The sequence below is a fragment of the Delphinus delphis genome, chromosome 5 (genome assembly GCF_949987515.2).
Source record: "Delphinus delphis chromosome 5, mDelDel1.2, whole genome shotgun sequence".
Lineage (NCBI taxonomy): Eukaryota > Metazoa > Chordata > Mammalia > Artiodactyla > Delphinidae > Delphinus > Delphinus delphis.
This window is the reverse complement of record NC_082687.1, coordinates 43,522,637-43,540,304: the sequence shown is the minus strand read 5'-3', so window position 1 is coordinate 43,540,304 and position 17,668 is coordinate 43,522,637. Positions and strand designations below refer to the sequence as shown.

The window sequence follows — 17,668 nt, the reverse complement described above, 5'->3', positions numbered from 1 at the left end:
TACATTTAGGTCTTTAATCCATTTTGAGTTTATTTTCTTGCACATGGCGTTAGAGAATCTTCTAATTTCCTTCTTTTACATGTGGCTGTCCACATTTGTCTTATTTTAAACTAGCATATGTAAATAGGGAAGAGAGTGCTCATAAGCAAAATATGAAATTGGAAGAAGAAATAATAATTATGTTGCTCTGCATTGCTACCTCTTCTCATAACCAAATCTGCTCTTGCATATTGGTTCAATTAGGTAAATCTGATTATGTGGGTAGCAAGGTCCTATTTACAACAGGGATTTGTTTGGCATGACCATCATTCATGTTTTAAGTGCTACAGGGACTAAATAGCAAGACAAGCTCAAAATACAAACAACAACATAAAAATGTTTATTATTTTGCTCCAGCAGAACATTTTCTAACCTACAGCTTCCAATCACCTTTTACTGTGGGCGATGTCAAAAATACTTATTGCACAAGCAGAGGTCTGTGTTTCCTTTGCCACCGACAATAAATCTTTAGTGTCTTCTCCTGATACGCATCACTCCACTTGCTCTCAAGAGGCACTGTATGTCTCTTGCTCTCCCCCTCACCTAACAAGGTCACTTTTGAGTGATGATACAACTTATGGCAAATATGTATAGGCACACACAATAATTACTATCTACTGTTAAGTATCTTGTCAGTCAACATTACAAAACTCTAAAAAAGTTTGCTTTCCAAACTTAATATAATGTATACATAAACTTAATATCACAAGTATATATGTGAATAAGCCCATCTAAAAACAGATTTCTGTCCTGTCCTCTCTGTTCATTATTGCTATAAAGTTATAATTTATCCAGAAGGTACATAATTGATAAATTAATTTTAGCTTCAGAGAAATCTCCTCTTCATTGAGAGATAATCTGGGAACTAAAGAAAATAAATTGCTAGTTGATGGCATTCACCTCTAGCTTACAAAACCAAAGTTTTTCTCAGTTAATGAGAAAAATAGTGGCAAAAATATGTATAGTGGAATTTTATTAATCCTCATTAGCCTTTCTCAACAGGGGTTCTATGAGTGCCTTAAGACCTTTGGAGGCATCCACTGTATATGATAAGCTAACTTCTCACCCAAGCTTCATGCTAGTTGTGTAGCATCCTTGGGAGAATGAGAAAATAATTCCTTAAATTACCTTTCCTGTTCTCTGGTTCAGATAAAAAGCCTCAGCTGAAAAATCCTGTTTAAAAAAAAGATTCAGAGAGGTTATACAATTTGCTTGAGGCCAATCAGTAAATTCAAAAGCTGATAAGTGAACCTGGTCTTTTGACAATAAAGCTGGGATAAATTACATAATGAATACAAGGCATGTGTTATTCCAAATTTCAGGCATGACATTTTGTTTTCTTGAAGTGTCAAATTAAGATACACAAAAAAATTCAGAAGCACATTTTAGATTAACTCTCCTAAGTAAGATAAACCAAAACAGATGCCTATGAGTTTTAAGCAAAACAAAGATAATACAAGTTTTAAAAAGAAAGTCACAGTCTTCAATCTCTGTAACAAAGGAATTTCTAAACCCATTCAAATAAATATGTAATAATATTATGATGACTTAAAATCATGATGGAGGTCCTTTCCATTTCAGTAATTTAGTGAATCCCCTGTGTCTCTCTTAAACTTAAATGTAAAAACGAAAGGAAGGAGAGAGGGAGAGAGGGAGGGAGGAAGGAAGGAAGAGAGGAAATTGTCCTTGGAAGTAACTCAGATCTTTAAATTAAAAAATGTTTTTAATAAAGGCATTATAATACCTTCTGTATATGATTTATACCCTTTGGATTTGGTCATCCCTTTCTTTGAGTCAGCACTACTATCCTTTTCTCTGATTTCTATTCTAGCTCTCTGGTATTTTTAGCAGGACGAATAGAGACTCTAAATCTGTTGGCCATGCTTTATGTTCAGAAGATATTATCCCTTAATAAATGTCTGGCTAGTATTTAAAAACTAAGGAGATGAATCCTTTCCATATGAGTGACAGAATGAAAATGTTTCAATTTAGATATAAAATATTTTTGAATATCATGAGAAAAAAGGAAAGACAGAGGACACAGGTATCCAGAAACAGGATGAGAACACAGGAGCTAAGAAGGGTTTGGTATATTATCACATGACACTTACATGTCTGAGATGACTAAGAGCTGCCTGTGAAATAGAGGATGACAGGTAGTAATTATTCTAATGCAATACATTGTACACTAAACAAGGATGGCTGGGATAAAGTGTCAAATGCAGGTCATTAATGATGACAAGGGCTGGATTCAGCTGCAGCAGCTGTCACCGTCCCAGGTGGGTGACCATCCTGCCATAATCCCTATCTCTAAGGAGGTCCTTCCTGGGAAAGCACAAGCCAATACTGCAGGTTAAAATATATAAATAATATACACACAAAAACATGCACATAAACTCTCAGTGCCCTCAATGCCCCAAGAATTTACTTCTTGGTAGATTATATCTTTACAAGTCACTAACTCCAGTGTAATGTAAATGAAAACTTTGGTATCATCAAACTGAGTTTAAACTTTACTGCTTGCCAGCTGTTTAACCTTTTTTAACATCCTATGTGCATAATGGAGAATTTACTTTTTATGAGGACTATAGTGAAAAATGAATGCAACATAGCTGATACATTGAAGGTACGGGATAAGTTTTGGTTATTTCCTAAGCCACTGAACGAGTTGGTCGAATCTAAATGCTTTCTGTTAGTGAATGTGTATCATTCCTACAAAGATTTGCTGAAAATACATCAATTTACAAATAGTAAAATTTATGAATTATGGTCTGATATTTAAAAAATAAGGCACATAACTGATGACTATATTCAAAATTTTAGGATTAGGAAAGGACTAGAACAGCTATCATACCACCGCTGTCCTCTTTGAATATGCATGATTCCAACTACTAGAAAACTTCTACTCTTAAAAAGATTACTCAATATTCATTATTTTATTCAGTACCTGTTCACATTCTTCTAAACTAAACAGTCATCCTAAGACTCTGTTGGATCATCAATCTTAGTAACAGCTGTAGAAAATAGCCAAAAATTCCTGTATCATATCTTTACTTATACTCTTTCCCTAGTTTATTTAAGACTTAAGTAGTTACTATTTGAACCATTCCTTTCAAAACATCCAATATCATCATTCACATTATTCTTTAACACTTTATTTCCAGATACAATGGTTCACAAGAGACCACAGACCCTCATCTCTCAGTTATTCCCTGTCGACTTGTGAAAATCCTACTACCTTAGGAGAAAAAAAAAACTACATCTCTTGAGAGAATTAAGCTGATGAAAATAGCTGGAGCAAGTTAATAGCTTCAGAATTTTACAAACCAAAGCTAATATTTCTTCTTCTCCATTTTTTCTCATTCCCTCTGCTGACCCACCCTCCATCGTAGATTATTCCAACAGTCCTTCAGTTTCTGCATATTTCATATTATCAAAAATGACAAAGAATTGGAAAATAAGAATATATGCCAATGAGAGGTTGGGATGCTAATTCTAATTTTAAAATTAGATGTTAATTTTGATCCACAAGAAAAAATACCCAGTACTAAAGTAGGAGAAAACTTATCCTCAGTCTCTTAAACACAGTTTCAATTATCTAAGGAGCCTCTCCAGTCTTCATGTCCAGGTGTGATTTTTTTTTTCCCCAAAACCCAATATTTCTTACTTTCTCCTGAGCATTTCCAACTTTTTCTTCAAGCTCAATTCCAGGGCACCATCCCCAGGTGCTCTCTCTTCTACTTATTCTCCCTGCCACACATCTAGCTCCCCTTAGTAATCAAGTCCGGTTAGAGGCCCTTTTTCAACTGTTTCCCATTCCGATGGAAACTCATTGTTCCTTGCCCTGATTGGTGCCCTCACTCAGTGGTTCCTGCATTAGCTCAGCCTTCTGTTCTTTCCTTCAATCTATCCGTGTATACTGCCTGCCATGAAGCTAATACTCTTTAAAAAAATGTTTTCATGAGGTCCTAATACAGGACTAGAAAACAAAATTCAATAAAATGATTTGTCTGGTAGGGCAAAAGCCTAAAAGCTTGAGAAACAGTACAGTGAAATATTTGCTGGATATTGATTGCTAAATGTGAGTCCAATATACTAGATCCCTCAGAAATGGATATGATGTAGATTTATTCCCCATTATTTTCCCACTTGTAGCTTGGAAGTGATTAAAACAAATAGTTGAGCCACTGTCCTGGAACAAATGTGAACTTTTCTGCCTTCTCTACCTATACAAATCCTTCAAGGTTAATTCAAATCTTTCTTCCTCTGTAAACTGTCATCTTACCCCCTTGTCTGAAGTGCTCTTCCCTGATAACTCAAATAGCAATTAATGTCTAGACTGTTCATTTGGAAGTTAATTAGGCAACACATTTGCTCCATCTCTTGTTACTGCCTTGAGTTGATACTTAAATATTTCATTATTTTATTTTCTATATATGTATTCTGGGTCCTTTGAATAGATTAAAAATTTATGGAAGACTATGTACTAACTATTTTGGGGTCTCAAAGACTGCTTAAAAATACAGGGTTCTCAAGAAAAAAATATTAATTTTATTTTTATGCCTCACCTCATTTTTTCAAACTACCATTTGTTTGAAGTGGAATTATAATTGTGGATATATATATATGTACATATGCAATTATATATATTTATACCATTCTTTGATGTATTCATATATAGTATATATTATCTGTAATACCTTTGTGTATGCATTACTAAGAATTAACATAAAGCAAAAATATTCATTCTTCAAATACGGTATTTATCAAAAGCAGCACTACCTTAGATTTCAAGGCCTTACAATGGTAGGGAATTGGATTAGAAATTAGAATCCATCCAGATTGTACAATTGGCTTTACTTTTTCTTTTTAGCTGAAATTTGCTTGCTCTGCTTTGAATTATAATGTTTGAAGCTTTACTTTATCCTCTGCCCCAAATAGATCATAAATTTCTAGAAGGTTAGGGACTATCTAGTCATCATTAAATTTTTTAAAATGTTTCTCTTAATTCAGATAAAAAGAGACTATTAACAAGATTATATTTCATTTTCCTTTCAGTCTAATTTTACTAAAAACATTTCAACCAAAAATTCAGAAAAGACAAAAGTCAGAAATGTGTTTAAATGCATGTTTTCCAACACACCAAAAAGAAAAATTCTAGCATTAATAATTTTTAAATTCAAAGAGATATTCACCTGCAATCTTATAGGCCATATATTACAATTTCATTAATGCCATTCATTATTCCAGTGTTTTCCCCATTTCCTATTCCTAAAAAGATTTCAAAAACAAATCAGTAAATGTTTGTAAAGAATTAGAAGAACTGTTTACTAAAAATATAGTAACTTAAGCTTTGAAACATAGTTTATGTGGATATTATTCTTATGCCTTCAGTTACATAAATTTGTCTTATCATTACTATTAATTTTGATATTAGTATTTTTATATGAGAGGGAGTACAGAGAATGATACCTTGGAAATAAGAGAAATATTATTTCTTGCAATTTGGTAAAAAGGTATTTTCTCGGCAAAATAACAACAGCAACAGTAATAATGACAATGTCAGCATGTCATGACAATGAAAGTCTTTCAGGATGCCTGATCAAAGCAGCTTTATGATAAGGAAACCCTGGCCTCCCCATGTGAAGTGAAAGGAACATAAGGACCACTTACACTGTGGGCCATCAACCTACAGAAGTTCAACCTTCAGTTCCCTCTACTTACACGCTAGTGATTTGTCTTAAAAGTAACGGCTGGAAGCCTGTTTGCTTCAATTTTCACTAATGTACCTGAGAAGACACTTTAAAAACCATTTCAGTGGGCTTTTTTGGGATGATTTGGGGCACGCTATTTGCAGCTAGATCAAGGGCTAAATTTGACAAGTGGAATCAGTTGCTTCGTAGATCAAAACGAGAGCTTGAGCAAGAGAGAATGATCGAGGAAATAAACAGTAAATTCAATATAAATTTAATTGAAGTCGCAAATGATGATGAAATAGTCTGAAAACTAGATATTAAGAGGAATTCTAAACAATAAATTATTTGACTGTGCCAACAGTATCCTAATCTAAAAATTATGACCTTTCTATAGTGAATATGAGTTTTGATATGAAGCACATTTGGAAAACATAACTTGGAATTGTGTCATAATCTTAGCCTCTGGATGGAACTTTTCTTTTTAGTTTGATTTTATAGATTAGAAATAAAAATCAAATTTTTAAAGTTTTATATTAAGAATAACCTGTCAATATATTTTCTACCACTAATTATATTTTATTCCTTTTTTTAAAAGAAACTATATGTTTTATAATTGTTCCTAAACCTTGGCCCCTGCATAATGTCTGTAGGTGCCCCCAAATAAATCTACAGATAATTTTCTGACCCCAATATTTACAAAAACGTGAGTAAAATACTTAACATTTATGTTCTGGATATTTTGTATTTAAATAGTCATTAATGATTCCTATGTTATTTAAATAGTTGACTATTAATTCCTATTTCTATGTTTGACTTTGCAATTTAATTTCATTCTTATAACTTTCTCAGTTCAGTGCAAGGGTCTATAAACTACAACTAAAGCACAATTCTGAACTGCGGTGCATTATCTGTATAATTGGCAAATTAGTTTTAAGACATAAAGCATAATTAAATAGTGCACTAATTTTCCTATAACCTATTTAAAGTTCAAAGTTAATAACACTCACTCACCACCTCTCTGTGTGATGCTGGCAACTTACTTGTCCTTTCTGATCCTCAGTTTCCTTATCTATAAAATGGAGATAAGGAAAGTGAGTTGTTTTGAGAATTACAGTAACACATGTAAGGTCATTAGTACAGTGCCTGGCACATAGCTGCTGCTTTAGTGATTATGCTGGTTTTTCATTACTGATGATGATATTATCAATGACGACAGTGTACACTGACTTCCATGGAACTATATTTTTAATTTTTAAGTTAAGTATATTCTTCAAGTTTTGACTTTCTACACTGGTCATCACAGTTCTGGATCCTGACACTGTCACATGAATGCAGTTATCTAAGGTATATGTTACACTGGGGTCTTTCCTGATTTTTATCTTTTCTAGTTGTAAAAATGAAGTTAAAGATAACTGTGTTTCCATGTCTTGCTAGATTCTTGTATTTCCCAATAACATATTGCTATTTCTATTTACATTGTATTCGTAATGAAATATTTCTGATATAGATTTGAAATATTAAAGGTCTAACAATTTATTGTTTAAATAATATTAATACAGAATTTTTCTATTTATAAATAATATCTAAAAATACTTTTATCTAACTAATCAAGAGTAAGATAATTCTAATATAAGAATAAAACTATGGGGCTTCCCTGGTGCAGTGGTTGAGAGTCCGCTGGCCAATGCAGGGAACATAGGTTCAAGCCCTGGTCCGGGAGGATCCCACATGCCGTGGAGCAACTAAGCCCGTGTGCCACAACTATTGAGCCTGTGCTCTAGAGCCCGAGAGCCACAACTACTGAGCCCACATGCCACAACTACTGAAGCCCGCACGCCTAGAGCCCGTGCTCCGCAACAAGAGAAACCACAGCAATGAGAAGCCTGCGTACCACAAGAGTAGCCCCTGCTCACCGCAACTAGAGAAAGCCTGCATGCAGCAGCGAAAATCCAACGCAGCCAAAAATAAATAAATAAAAATAAATTTATTTTTAAAAAAGAATAAAACTATATACAATCAAACCATTGTCCTTAGAGGTTTAAGTTAAAAGCATTCAAAGGCTAGAGGTTACCACAAATGTAATTTGTCATCTAGTTAGCTGTAGGGAAAAAGATCACTTAATAAAAGGAGTATATTTAGTTGATTTAAATCAAAGTGATTGATTTTCATTTAACATTTGTCCACTATTGTTAGCCCAAGTTAGAAAATCAATTTCCGAATGACCCACGGGGAGAGCAGTTCCATGTAGCTATATATATTTAATGACAAGAACACATTAGTACTTCAATGCTTATAATAGTATTAAATAAAAGAAACTTTGTGTTTAAATTATTTTGCAGTTGTGACACAAGGCAGCATATCAAACAAGGCAACATATCAAAATGACAATGGAGCTAATCCAAAATCACATATTAATATCTTCTCTTTTCTGAAAGAAGCAGCAAGAAATAGACAAGTCTTATATATAGACAGAAAACTGGCATAAAATTTAATTATGCTACTCTCTTAAATACGTATCCCCTTTACTTTCTTCCAAATGCAGTTATTTTCAATTTATTTAAAGCATAATAGTAGTAATATATCCATTATGGATCTAGAATCATAGTGTTGTTATAGTTATTCAAGCGTATTTCAGAATATTGAGGGATATATGCCATTTTTAATTCTTACAGTAACTTGTAAAATGTTTATATGTATTTATTAATTATTGATGGCCTCATGAAATGTCTAATTACTAAAAAAGTATGAATTAATTTAAACAGATTTGTAAACAATGGACCAAAACATTCAACCTACATAAAATTGTTTCATTCCTCAAAGATTATTATAGCCTACTGTCTGAGAGCCAGTGCACAAGGTCCTGGGGTTATCCTAGTGAGCATGACAGGAAAAGTCCCATCTTCATGGAGCTGCCTTGATTGGAATTACATAAAAAGACAAGAATTCAAAGGTATCTTTGTGATCACTTATTTCTCTAAATACAAATGAGAAAACTGAGGACCAGAGAGATGAGGAAATTTGTGCCAGGTTTCAAGCTAATCAATGACAGTATAGAGATCACACATCTGACTCTTAATGTAGTGATCTTTCTAATATGCCAGCAAGGGCTTTAGGAACTGCTGTAATTCTGCCTTCATCCCATAACTTACCTCCTAGAAAACTACTTGCAATTCATGGAACATACAAACTATTTCATCCATCTGTGCCTTTGACCATGCTCTTCCTTTCGGAGCCCAGAATTGAGGTGGCGGTGTAAGTTGCAGTATAAGAAGGCATTACATTACATAACTTCTGAGGTCCTTTATGATGCAGAAGTTCCTTATTCCACACAGCTCATGAATTTTCTGTGGAATTTACTGCCACTTCTAAATATTATCTTTTATTTATAGATGCATACGAAGTTAAATTATTTTTAAAAGTATGTGTATATATATATATATAAATAATAGGGTAATATGCATGCATTCTGAATACAGTTGTCCCTCTGCCCTCAGTATCCACAGGGGATTGGTTCCAAGATCCATGAGGACACCACAATCCACTGATGTTCAAGTCCTTTATATGAAATGGCAAAGCAGTTGGTCCTCCCTACCCACGATTTCTATATCTGCAGATTCAACCAGCTGTGGAATGAATTTCAACTGTACATGCTAAAACAATTTATGGATACAGACAGAGATAAAAATTGATCATTTGGGCCCCAAGAGAATCAGATTCAAAGCTGGAAATTTAGAAAGCACTTCTCTACTTGTATAAAAGCCCTAATGCACTCAGTTACTGACTGAACAGGGAGAAGAATAAAGTGCCGCACTGGACAATGATGACATAGCACGATGGGGCACTCACTGGACTGGAAATAAATAAAACCTGGGTTTGAATCTAGGCTCTGTTATTTTTCAGCAGTGTAACCTTGGCAAATGCACTAAATTTCTCTGAGTCTCGTATTCTTCACCTATAAAATGGGAATAAAATGACACCTAACTCTTAGCACTAAGAGTTGACCACACCTAACTGAACATACCTAAGACATAGTAGGTGCTCAATGACTGTTAGCTGGATTTGAGTCCTAAGTCTTTCCCATGAGGAGAAAGTGTCCCCTCTTTCCTGAAATTATGAGTGCTCTCAACAAGCACAATGCCGTGCTTTCACCCCATCAGACACATAAACAACCCTGACACATGCATGCACATGTGAATAAATACATGCATTCACGTACCTCTGTACTGCCAGTCTGAGCTTCAGTTACCTATCTAAATGTTCCTAAGAAGCAAGGAAGATCCTTAGGCCCCTGACAAATCAGGAAAAAAACATGAAGCCATGAATCTCTATTTTTTTTAGCTAATAAACCTAAGTTGGTGTTCAAAAAAAATGGGATTTCTAATAGCAAAATGTGTTATTTTATCCAAGAAACCACTTAACCACTTGACAATCCATCAGGCTTACTATATCATCATTTTCATATGATTCTTTTTGCAACTCATGATGAAAGACTAGATATAAATATAAAAGCATTGATACCAGGTAAAATTGTACAGAAAAACACATATTATCTCCATTCCTATCCCAAATTTCATTTGGTCATGTTACTACCCAGCTCCAAAACTTTACTGGTTCTCCACTGCCTATAAATGAAAATTTAAACTCTTGATACATGCAGATTTTTGCATTGTCTCTCCAATAATTCCAGTGTGCAAAAATAAATAGGTGGATAAAGAAATGCTATTTCATTTTCATGTTTTATCTTATTTATATTTAAAGCTAATCATAAAAGGAAGAAAGCACTGCTGTAAAGAGTAAACATAGTCCCGGAGGTGGCAAGAAGAAGCCCCTGAAGCAGCCCAAGAAGCAAGCCAAGGAGATGGACGAGATAAGGCATTCAAGCAGAAACAGAAGGAGGAGCAAAAGAAACTCGAGCTGTTCCTTGTGCCTGAGGCAATGATAATCCTTAGTTCCATTCCTGTTTAAACATCTGGATTAAACATCTGGATTCCCTGCCATAACATCTGTTGCCACCTATAGCTAGAATGAAGTGTTGTCTTGGAACCTATTGTACATTTAAGAATAAACTTTTGTAAAAAAAAAAAAAAGAGTAAACATAATATATCTCAAAACCAAATTTGTGATTTTAAATTTGTAGACAATAATATTTAAGTCACTGGCTATAACTTGCTACTGAAATTTAGTTCACAGTCATCAGAAGTAAGATATACTTGTAAAAATTAATTTAGTGTGTTGTATAGTTTCATTACAGATATTTTCATTTTGCCCAAATACATGGAGAATTTGAAATATAATTCCGAAATCATAATTCTGAAGCTTTAAGCCTTATCTGCTTTTGGAAGATTTCCCCTGGAAGAACTGCAAGCCATTTTTTCACAGCCTCCCTAGCCAAAATACTCACAATTAATACAGTTAGTTGTAGTTTCACACTGAAAAGTATCACGGAATAATAACATAGATTTAATAGTAAAGGGAGATAAACCTGACAAACATGAGTGGAATAGCCACAGTGGGGAGAAAATAAGAATTTTAAGGAAAGGCTGCTTAGTCATTTCAAGGTTCAATCTGTTTAATTCCCAATGATTAGGTTTGCAACAGTGGAATATGGAACCATACAAACATACAATTTGTAGTTTATTACTTAAATAAACATTTAATTCTCCTATTGCCTGCAAGTTTTTCAGAAGAATAATGTCTTCCCCATTCTTTTTTTTTTTTTTTTTTTTTTTGTGGTACACGGGCCTCTCACTGTTGTGGCCTCTCCCATTGCAGAGCACAGGCTCTGGACATGCAGGCTCAGTGACCATGGCTCACGGGCCCAGCCGCTCCCCAGCATGTGGGATCTTCCTGGACCGGGGCACGAACCCATGTCCCCTGCATCGCCAGGCGGATTCTCAACCACTGAGCCACCAGGGAAGCCCTCTTCCCCATTCTTCATTCCTTTTTCCTTTTTTATTTGCTTCTTTTCCCCTTTCTGCTCCTAATCTTCCCTTCTTCTATTTCATAATCTGACATTTCCTCTTCAGTGAAGTATTTTGTATGCTGGTAAACATGAAAGTAACATTATTCACATTTACGGCTGTTGCTATGCCTAGGAATTTTATTTGGATTTATTGTTACTTGTCTATAATTCCTAACTGCCCTATAGTAACTGTCAAAAGGTGAAGGCCTGAATATTAACCCAGGGAAATCTTTGAAAGATGTAAATGAAAATATTTATGTAAGATACACACACACACACACGCACACACACACACACACACACACACACACACACACACACTCCTCTCTCTCTCCTAAACCTCTCATCTTATAAAAGAGCATCTGATGCCAAAGCATGAACAGTGTATTAAGGGCTTAACTTCAGTATTAATAACTCAGATTTAAAACTCATGGCAATTAATTAAGATTAATGACAGAAGTCAGCCCCTTTTCCCCAATGTAACACTTCCTCCCATCTCTTCAATTCCCCACTCCACTGACCCTTCCATGCTTATTTCAGCATGAAAACCTGAGGTCCTGAAACTTTGATCCTGTTATCTGCTGCCTATTGTATCTGAGATTAACGAAGTAGACATTAGCAAATTTACACACAACAACTCAGCTGCCCTACTTTAAGCAGTTAATGGAAAAGAAACTAATCTAGTTAAGAGCATAGGACTAGTTCATAAATCTGGATTCAGAGGACAAATAAAGCCATCACACTTCTTCTGGAGAGTAGGGACTGAGTTCAGTCACCAGCCTTCTTGTCACTGTTGAGAAGCCAGTGTTTCTATAAACTGGACTAATGAGACGCTCAGAGCTGGCATAAGCCACATGTAGGCCTGGACAGAAGATGATAATGCGAGAGACTGACATTGCAATGTACGGTTTCACCTGGATAAATATATATCTTACAAGAATTTCAATCACTGAAAACTTCTCTTGGACCAAATATGAAACAAAGATTAAATCTGTTTTTAAAAAAATGAGAAAAAGGCAACTGCAAGCAAGAAAATAATAACATATCCTGATAAAGAGAACTAATAAAAATTATAAGCCTTCATCTATTCAGAATTCAACCTAAGAGAAAATAATTGTGTCATGCTCTTATAACTCAGAAAATGTTCAATAGATTTAATTATAAATTAAAAATTAATCATCATCCCAAAGTGATAAATCTTAGCTCCACAGAAATTGCATTTTTATGTATCAGCATCCTCAGCCATATCTTTATAAGAGATAATTTAAGTTTGTCTAATTTAAGAATTGCTCTGATGTCTTAGCTTAGTTTCAGGGTGGAGTCATGAAGATACAATAATAAGTCCTGATAACAAAAAACATTTATGTTCTACAAAGTCAAAATGATGTATCGCTTAAGAATCAGTAGAGTTTACGCATAAATTCATTCATAGCTCATTTTTACTTTTAATCAATTATAATAAAACTAAAAGGGACATTAGTACACACAATTCTGTTCACTGAATCAACATCTTGTGCACATTATAGGGAAATACTGAGAATTTTTGGCATAGGACATCATACCCAGATTTAGAAGGTTAAGGTCTTAACGCTGCTCACTGCATTGTGGAAACCATGGGGTCTGCAGGCCTCAGCTTAGATGCATGAGGTGAAGGGTAATTAGAATAACTGGCAGTAAAGTTAAAATGTGAAAGCCATACATAAGGAATACAGTAATCCAGTTAAACACAGAGAATATGGTGACAATAAGACATCCAAGATGAAAATTCATATAAGCTTTCAAAGACATGCAAGTAGAATGGAGGAGGGAGGATAGAATTGTCTAAAAATGGTGTGTATAGTGATGATAGCAAAGCAGTGAAACTCTATATGGTCTCTAGAGAAAGTAGGATGAGAGAAAACATAAGGTCAAGGGTTAAACTGTAGGAATCAACTGATGTTAGAAGATAGAAGAAAGGAGAGAAATGAAAGTGTTAAAGATAATTGGAGAGTAATTGCTCTTTATTCTCGACCTCTTATCTGTATGCTATGTATATAAATGTGCTATTTTAATTTTTTATTGAAGTATGTTTTACAGATTTACTGACTCTGTCAGTTAAGATAGGATATGATATAATATGATATGTGTGTGATTGCAAACCAAAATGTGCTTGATACTGGACAGGATTATGAAAAAATATTCAATATATAATATGTATTATTTTCAGTACACTAACCTGCTTTTGAAGAAGAATCATGGGACTCTGAAGTTTAGGAAATTAGAACCATCTTTTTTTCACATATTTTCTAAGTGAAAAGAGCTCTCTAGAGTGAGTGATATGAGGTATAATCAGTGAATAAAATTATTTTGAAATGGGAGTTTGTCAAACTATCCCAATTTCATTAACTGAAAAAAAAAAGCATTAGGAGAAAAAAAAAGAAATTTCTTATAACCCTTTGAAATAAAAAAACAGTTAATTTTTAATCCAAAGTCAGATAAATAAAATGGTAAACAAGTGAATGTCCACTGCACTCAAACATAATTTGTTGCAAAGTTTGAACAGTAAATCATTTTTTTATACCTCAAAGTTTACAACAGTTTCAAATTTCTCAAATGTTAGAGGCTGTGATTTGATTTAGAGCAGAATTAGTGGAGAATATATGTTTATGTGAAGCAATTTTAAAGATGATTTACTTAGATTTTAAGTGTATATTATAAAAATTATAGTATTTTATTTGGAAAAAGAAAAGGAAATGAAAGCTATTTAGCCAAAATGTCATTTATTTCTCCTTAAAAGTATATATTTATGTAATGTATTAATATAAATTCATTTTTAAAAGGGGGCAATAAAAGCTTTCTACTCAGGCCGATTTTCTTAACTGCATTATGCAGGTTGCCTTAAACTAAACTTATAAATGGGGGTCTGGTAGACATAAAGACACCATCATTATTCACTCTGTTAAAGTAATAAACTGTCTACAAAATAATGTACTTTTCCCCCTCCTTGGACTAGATCCTTTGAGCTCTAAATTTAAAACTGAATATTTAAAATATACAAAATAATATAGATTTTTGTAAATTATTAGAAATTTTAAAATGATTTATTTAAATAATTACAAATCTAATCTTCTGTAATTAAAATTAAATAAAGGCTACACAAAAAGTACTCAGTCACAGGAAAAGAAAGGTTAAAAATTCTATCTTGGGCTTCCCTGGTGGCGCAGTGGTTGAGAGTCCGCCTGCCAATGCAGGGGACGCGGGTTCGTGCCCCGGTCCGGGAAGATCCCACATGCCGTGGAGTGGCTGGGCCCTTGAGCCATTGGCCGCTGAGCCTGCGTGTCCGGAGCCTGTGCTCCGCGACGGGAGAGGCCACACAGTGAGAGGCCTGCTTACCGCAAAAAAAAAAAAAAAAATTCTATCTTTGCTGACATTTCTGCTCCCAACTGGATGATTTAACTGATGTCCTCAAGGGGCTCAACATCAAAGCTGTATATTGACCCTAAGAAAATAATATACTTAGCCCTGGACAACCAATGCTAACTCTTGATATTTTCAAAGTATTCTTTTAGTGTGCTCACTGTTGACAAAAAAGGTTTATTTCTAAACTCAGTGCATTAATTTGAGGATATTTAAACTAATTTAATAATTTTTGTCTCGATTATCAAAGCGTTGTTGATCAATATTAACCAAGAAATATCTCTACCTAAACTTATAAGTTAATACATAACATGTATATGATGCCACTAAATACAAGTTATTTTGGATCAGAGGGGTAAAAAGCCAATTAAATATCTAAGTTCTATTTATACTTTCTCTGAAAAAAATAAAGCTTTTTTGGTAATTTAAATGATTAAAATTTGCATATTCTGTATTTCACTTTAGGGAACCAAACTGAGTCAACACTTTTGCCAGCTTATATGCATAATTAAGAGATGATTTTGGTTAAATTATGAAATGGCATCAAAAAGCACTCTATTTCATGAATTTGTTATTTTCCACCGAAACAGACATTAGTTGATGACATACACACTGAGAAAATATGTTCTATAGGAATATATATACACATATATTTATATTAAACATTTTACACACACATACAAATATACACACATACACACACACTCATAAATCAGACAGTGGAATTGTAACAATGGCGTGTTCATGACGTGAGTTATTCTAGTAAAAATTTGCCTTTCAAATATGTATAAACTAAAGTTAATTCCTTCTACTAATTTAAACGGGATAGTTAAGGTATTTTAAGGATGCCCTGAAATATAATGACAAGAGAAAATAAGAATGAAAGATACTGGTAGTAACATAAGGGATAGAAAAGTCTAGCGGTACTTTTTCCCAGTGATGTTGCGACGTAATTGGCCTACAGGACCATACAAAATTTCAGAACTTATAGAAATAAAATGTAAGCAATCACTTTACAATTTTTTAAATTTTTGATATTTTTCTTTCATTTAAGTATAAAAAAGGAAAAGTATGAAAGCACTGTGGCATTTTGTGTTCAATAGGACGGAGTCAATAAGGCTAAAATAAAGGGCTATCTTACAGCGCCTAAAATCTATTACAAAGTTTGGCTATAGGACACAAAATATTTTCATAGAATCGAAAAACTAAGTTTAAGAATTCAGTCATTATTGATACGATGTATAAAATAGACAACTACGGGGCTTCCCTGGTGGCGCAGTGGTTGAGAGTCCGCCTGCCGATGCAGGGGACATGGGTTCGTGCCCTGGTCCGGGAAGATCCTACATGCCGCAGAGCGGCTGGGCCCGTGAACTATGGCCGCTGAACCTGCGCGCCTTGCAACAGGAGAGGCCACAACAGTGAGAGGCCTGCATACCGTGAAAAAAAAAAAAAAAAAAAAAAAAAGACAACTATGAGAACCTACTGGGAACTCTACTCAATGCTCTGTGTTGCCTAAATGGGAAGGAAATCCAAAAAAGAAGGGATATATGTATACGCATAGCTGATTCACTTTGCTGTACAGTAGAAACTAACACAACATTGTAAAGCAACTATACTCGAATAAAAATTTAAAAAAAAGAATGCAGTCATTAGCATCATAATTCCAAGCACTGAAAACATCTGACATATCAAATCATCTGAGTGAAGGTTTCAAACTGCTCAGAAACACACACAACTGGTTTACGTTTTGCAAATGTGATGGGGAACTTAAAGGCAGTGTGGCACAAAATCTCTGCCTTCCAGATGCTTCTTCAATCTGAAGATGAAGTGGTTTGATAGCACAGAGCACTGGGTGATTTGTAAGCATGACAGAGTTCAGAGTGATCCTTGGGAGGGTAAGAATCCTTGACGAAGCCGCCATTGAAGAGGGTGAGGCCATTTGTTTTGAGCATGAGAATTCAGAAGCAGGACTGACAGAGGAGTGAACATAAATCTAGAACTGGAAAGGTAAGCCAGAGGTCCAGCCTGAATCATCTGCCACTGCGGTTATCAGGCTTCTGTGGTGCCTTTTAAATGAACCTGTGCTACCTATGGTCTCAGGTTGGGTTTTTGTGGTTTTTTTTTTTTTTTTTTTTTTCCTGCAGATTGTTTAAAAATCAGAGGACTGGCATTGAGTTCTGTTATAATGAACATTTTTCTTTATAAAAGCAGCTACCATCAACCATTTAAAAAAATGAAAATATCTGCACAATTAACATAAGTCCTCTCCACGTAATAAATTTAGGTTAACTGGAAACTCACTATGCATTTATGTTGCTTATTTCACCACTGACTGATGAAAACTTTGCCACATGCCCGCGTTTCTCCCCAGGCCATGGCTCCCCAGCTGCACCCACTCCAAAGGCTACCTTCAAGTCAGCACCTTTCCTTTATCTCAGTGGTGGCACAGCTATTTCCTCAGGTGAGGCAGCCTAAATATTATTAATGATAAAAGTTTACATGACCATGGAATCTTTATTACCTTACCATACCCTGGAGCTTTACTTGCCAGACTAATATTTTAACCAAATCTGTT

The 17,668-nt window shown here is 34.5% G+C and overlaps 1 protein-coding gene across 2 annotated transcripts in view; it reads right to left on the bottom strand.

Moving 5' to 3' along the window:
* The window catches only part of ANTXR2 (ANTXR cell adhesion molecule 2), a 165,678-nt gene that overhangs the window by 37,273 nt on the left and 110,737 nt on the right, over positions 1 to 17,668 (bottom strand). Inside the window, exon 17 of one of the 2 annotated variants that reach the window (XM_060012293.1) lies at positions 4,793 to 6,804. The exons of the other annotated variant lie outside the window; for it this stretch is intronic. Coding sequence (XP_059868276.1) covers positions 6,772 to 6,804 — 33 coding nt within the window. The 3' untranslated portion in view covers positions 4,793 to 6,771. Of the gene's footprint in view, positions 1 to 4,792; positions 6,805 to 17,668 lie in introns of those variants that run through there. 2 annotated transcript variants of the gene reach the window in all.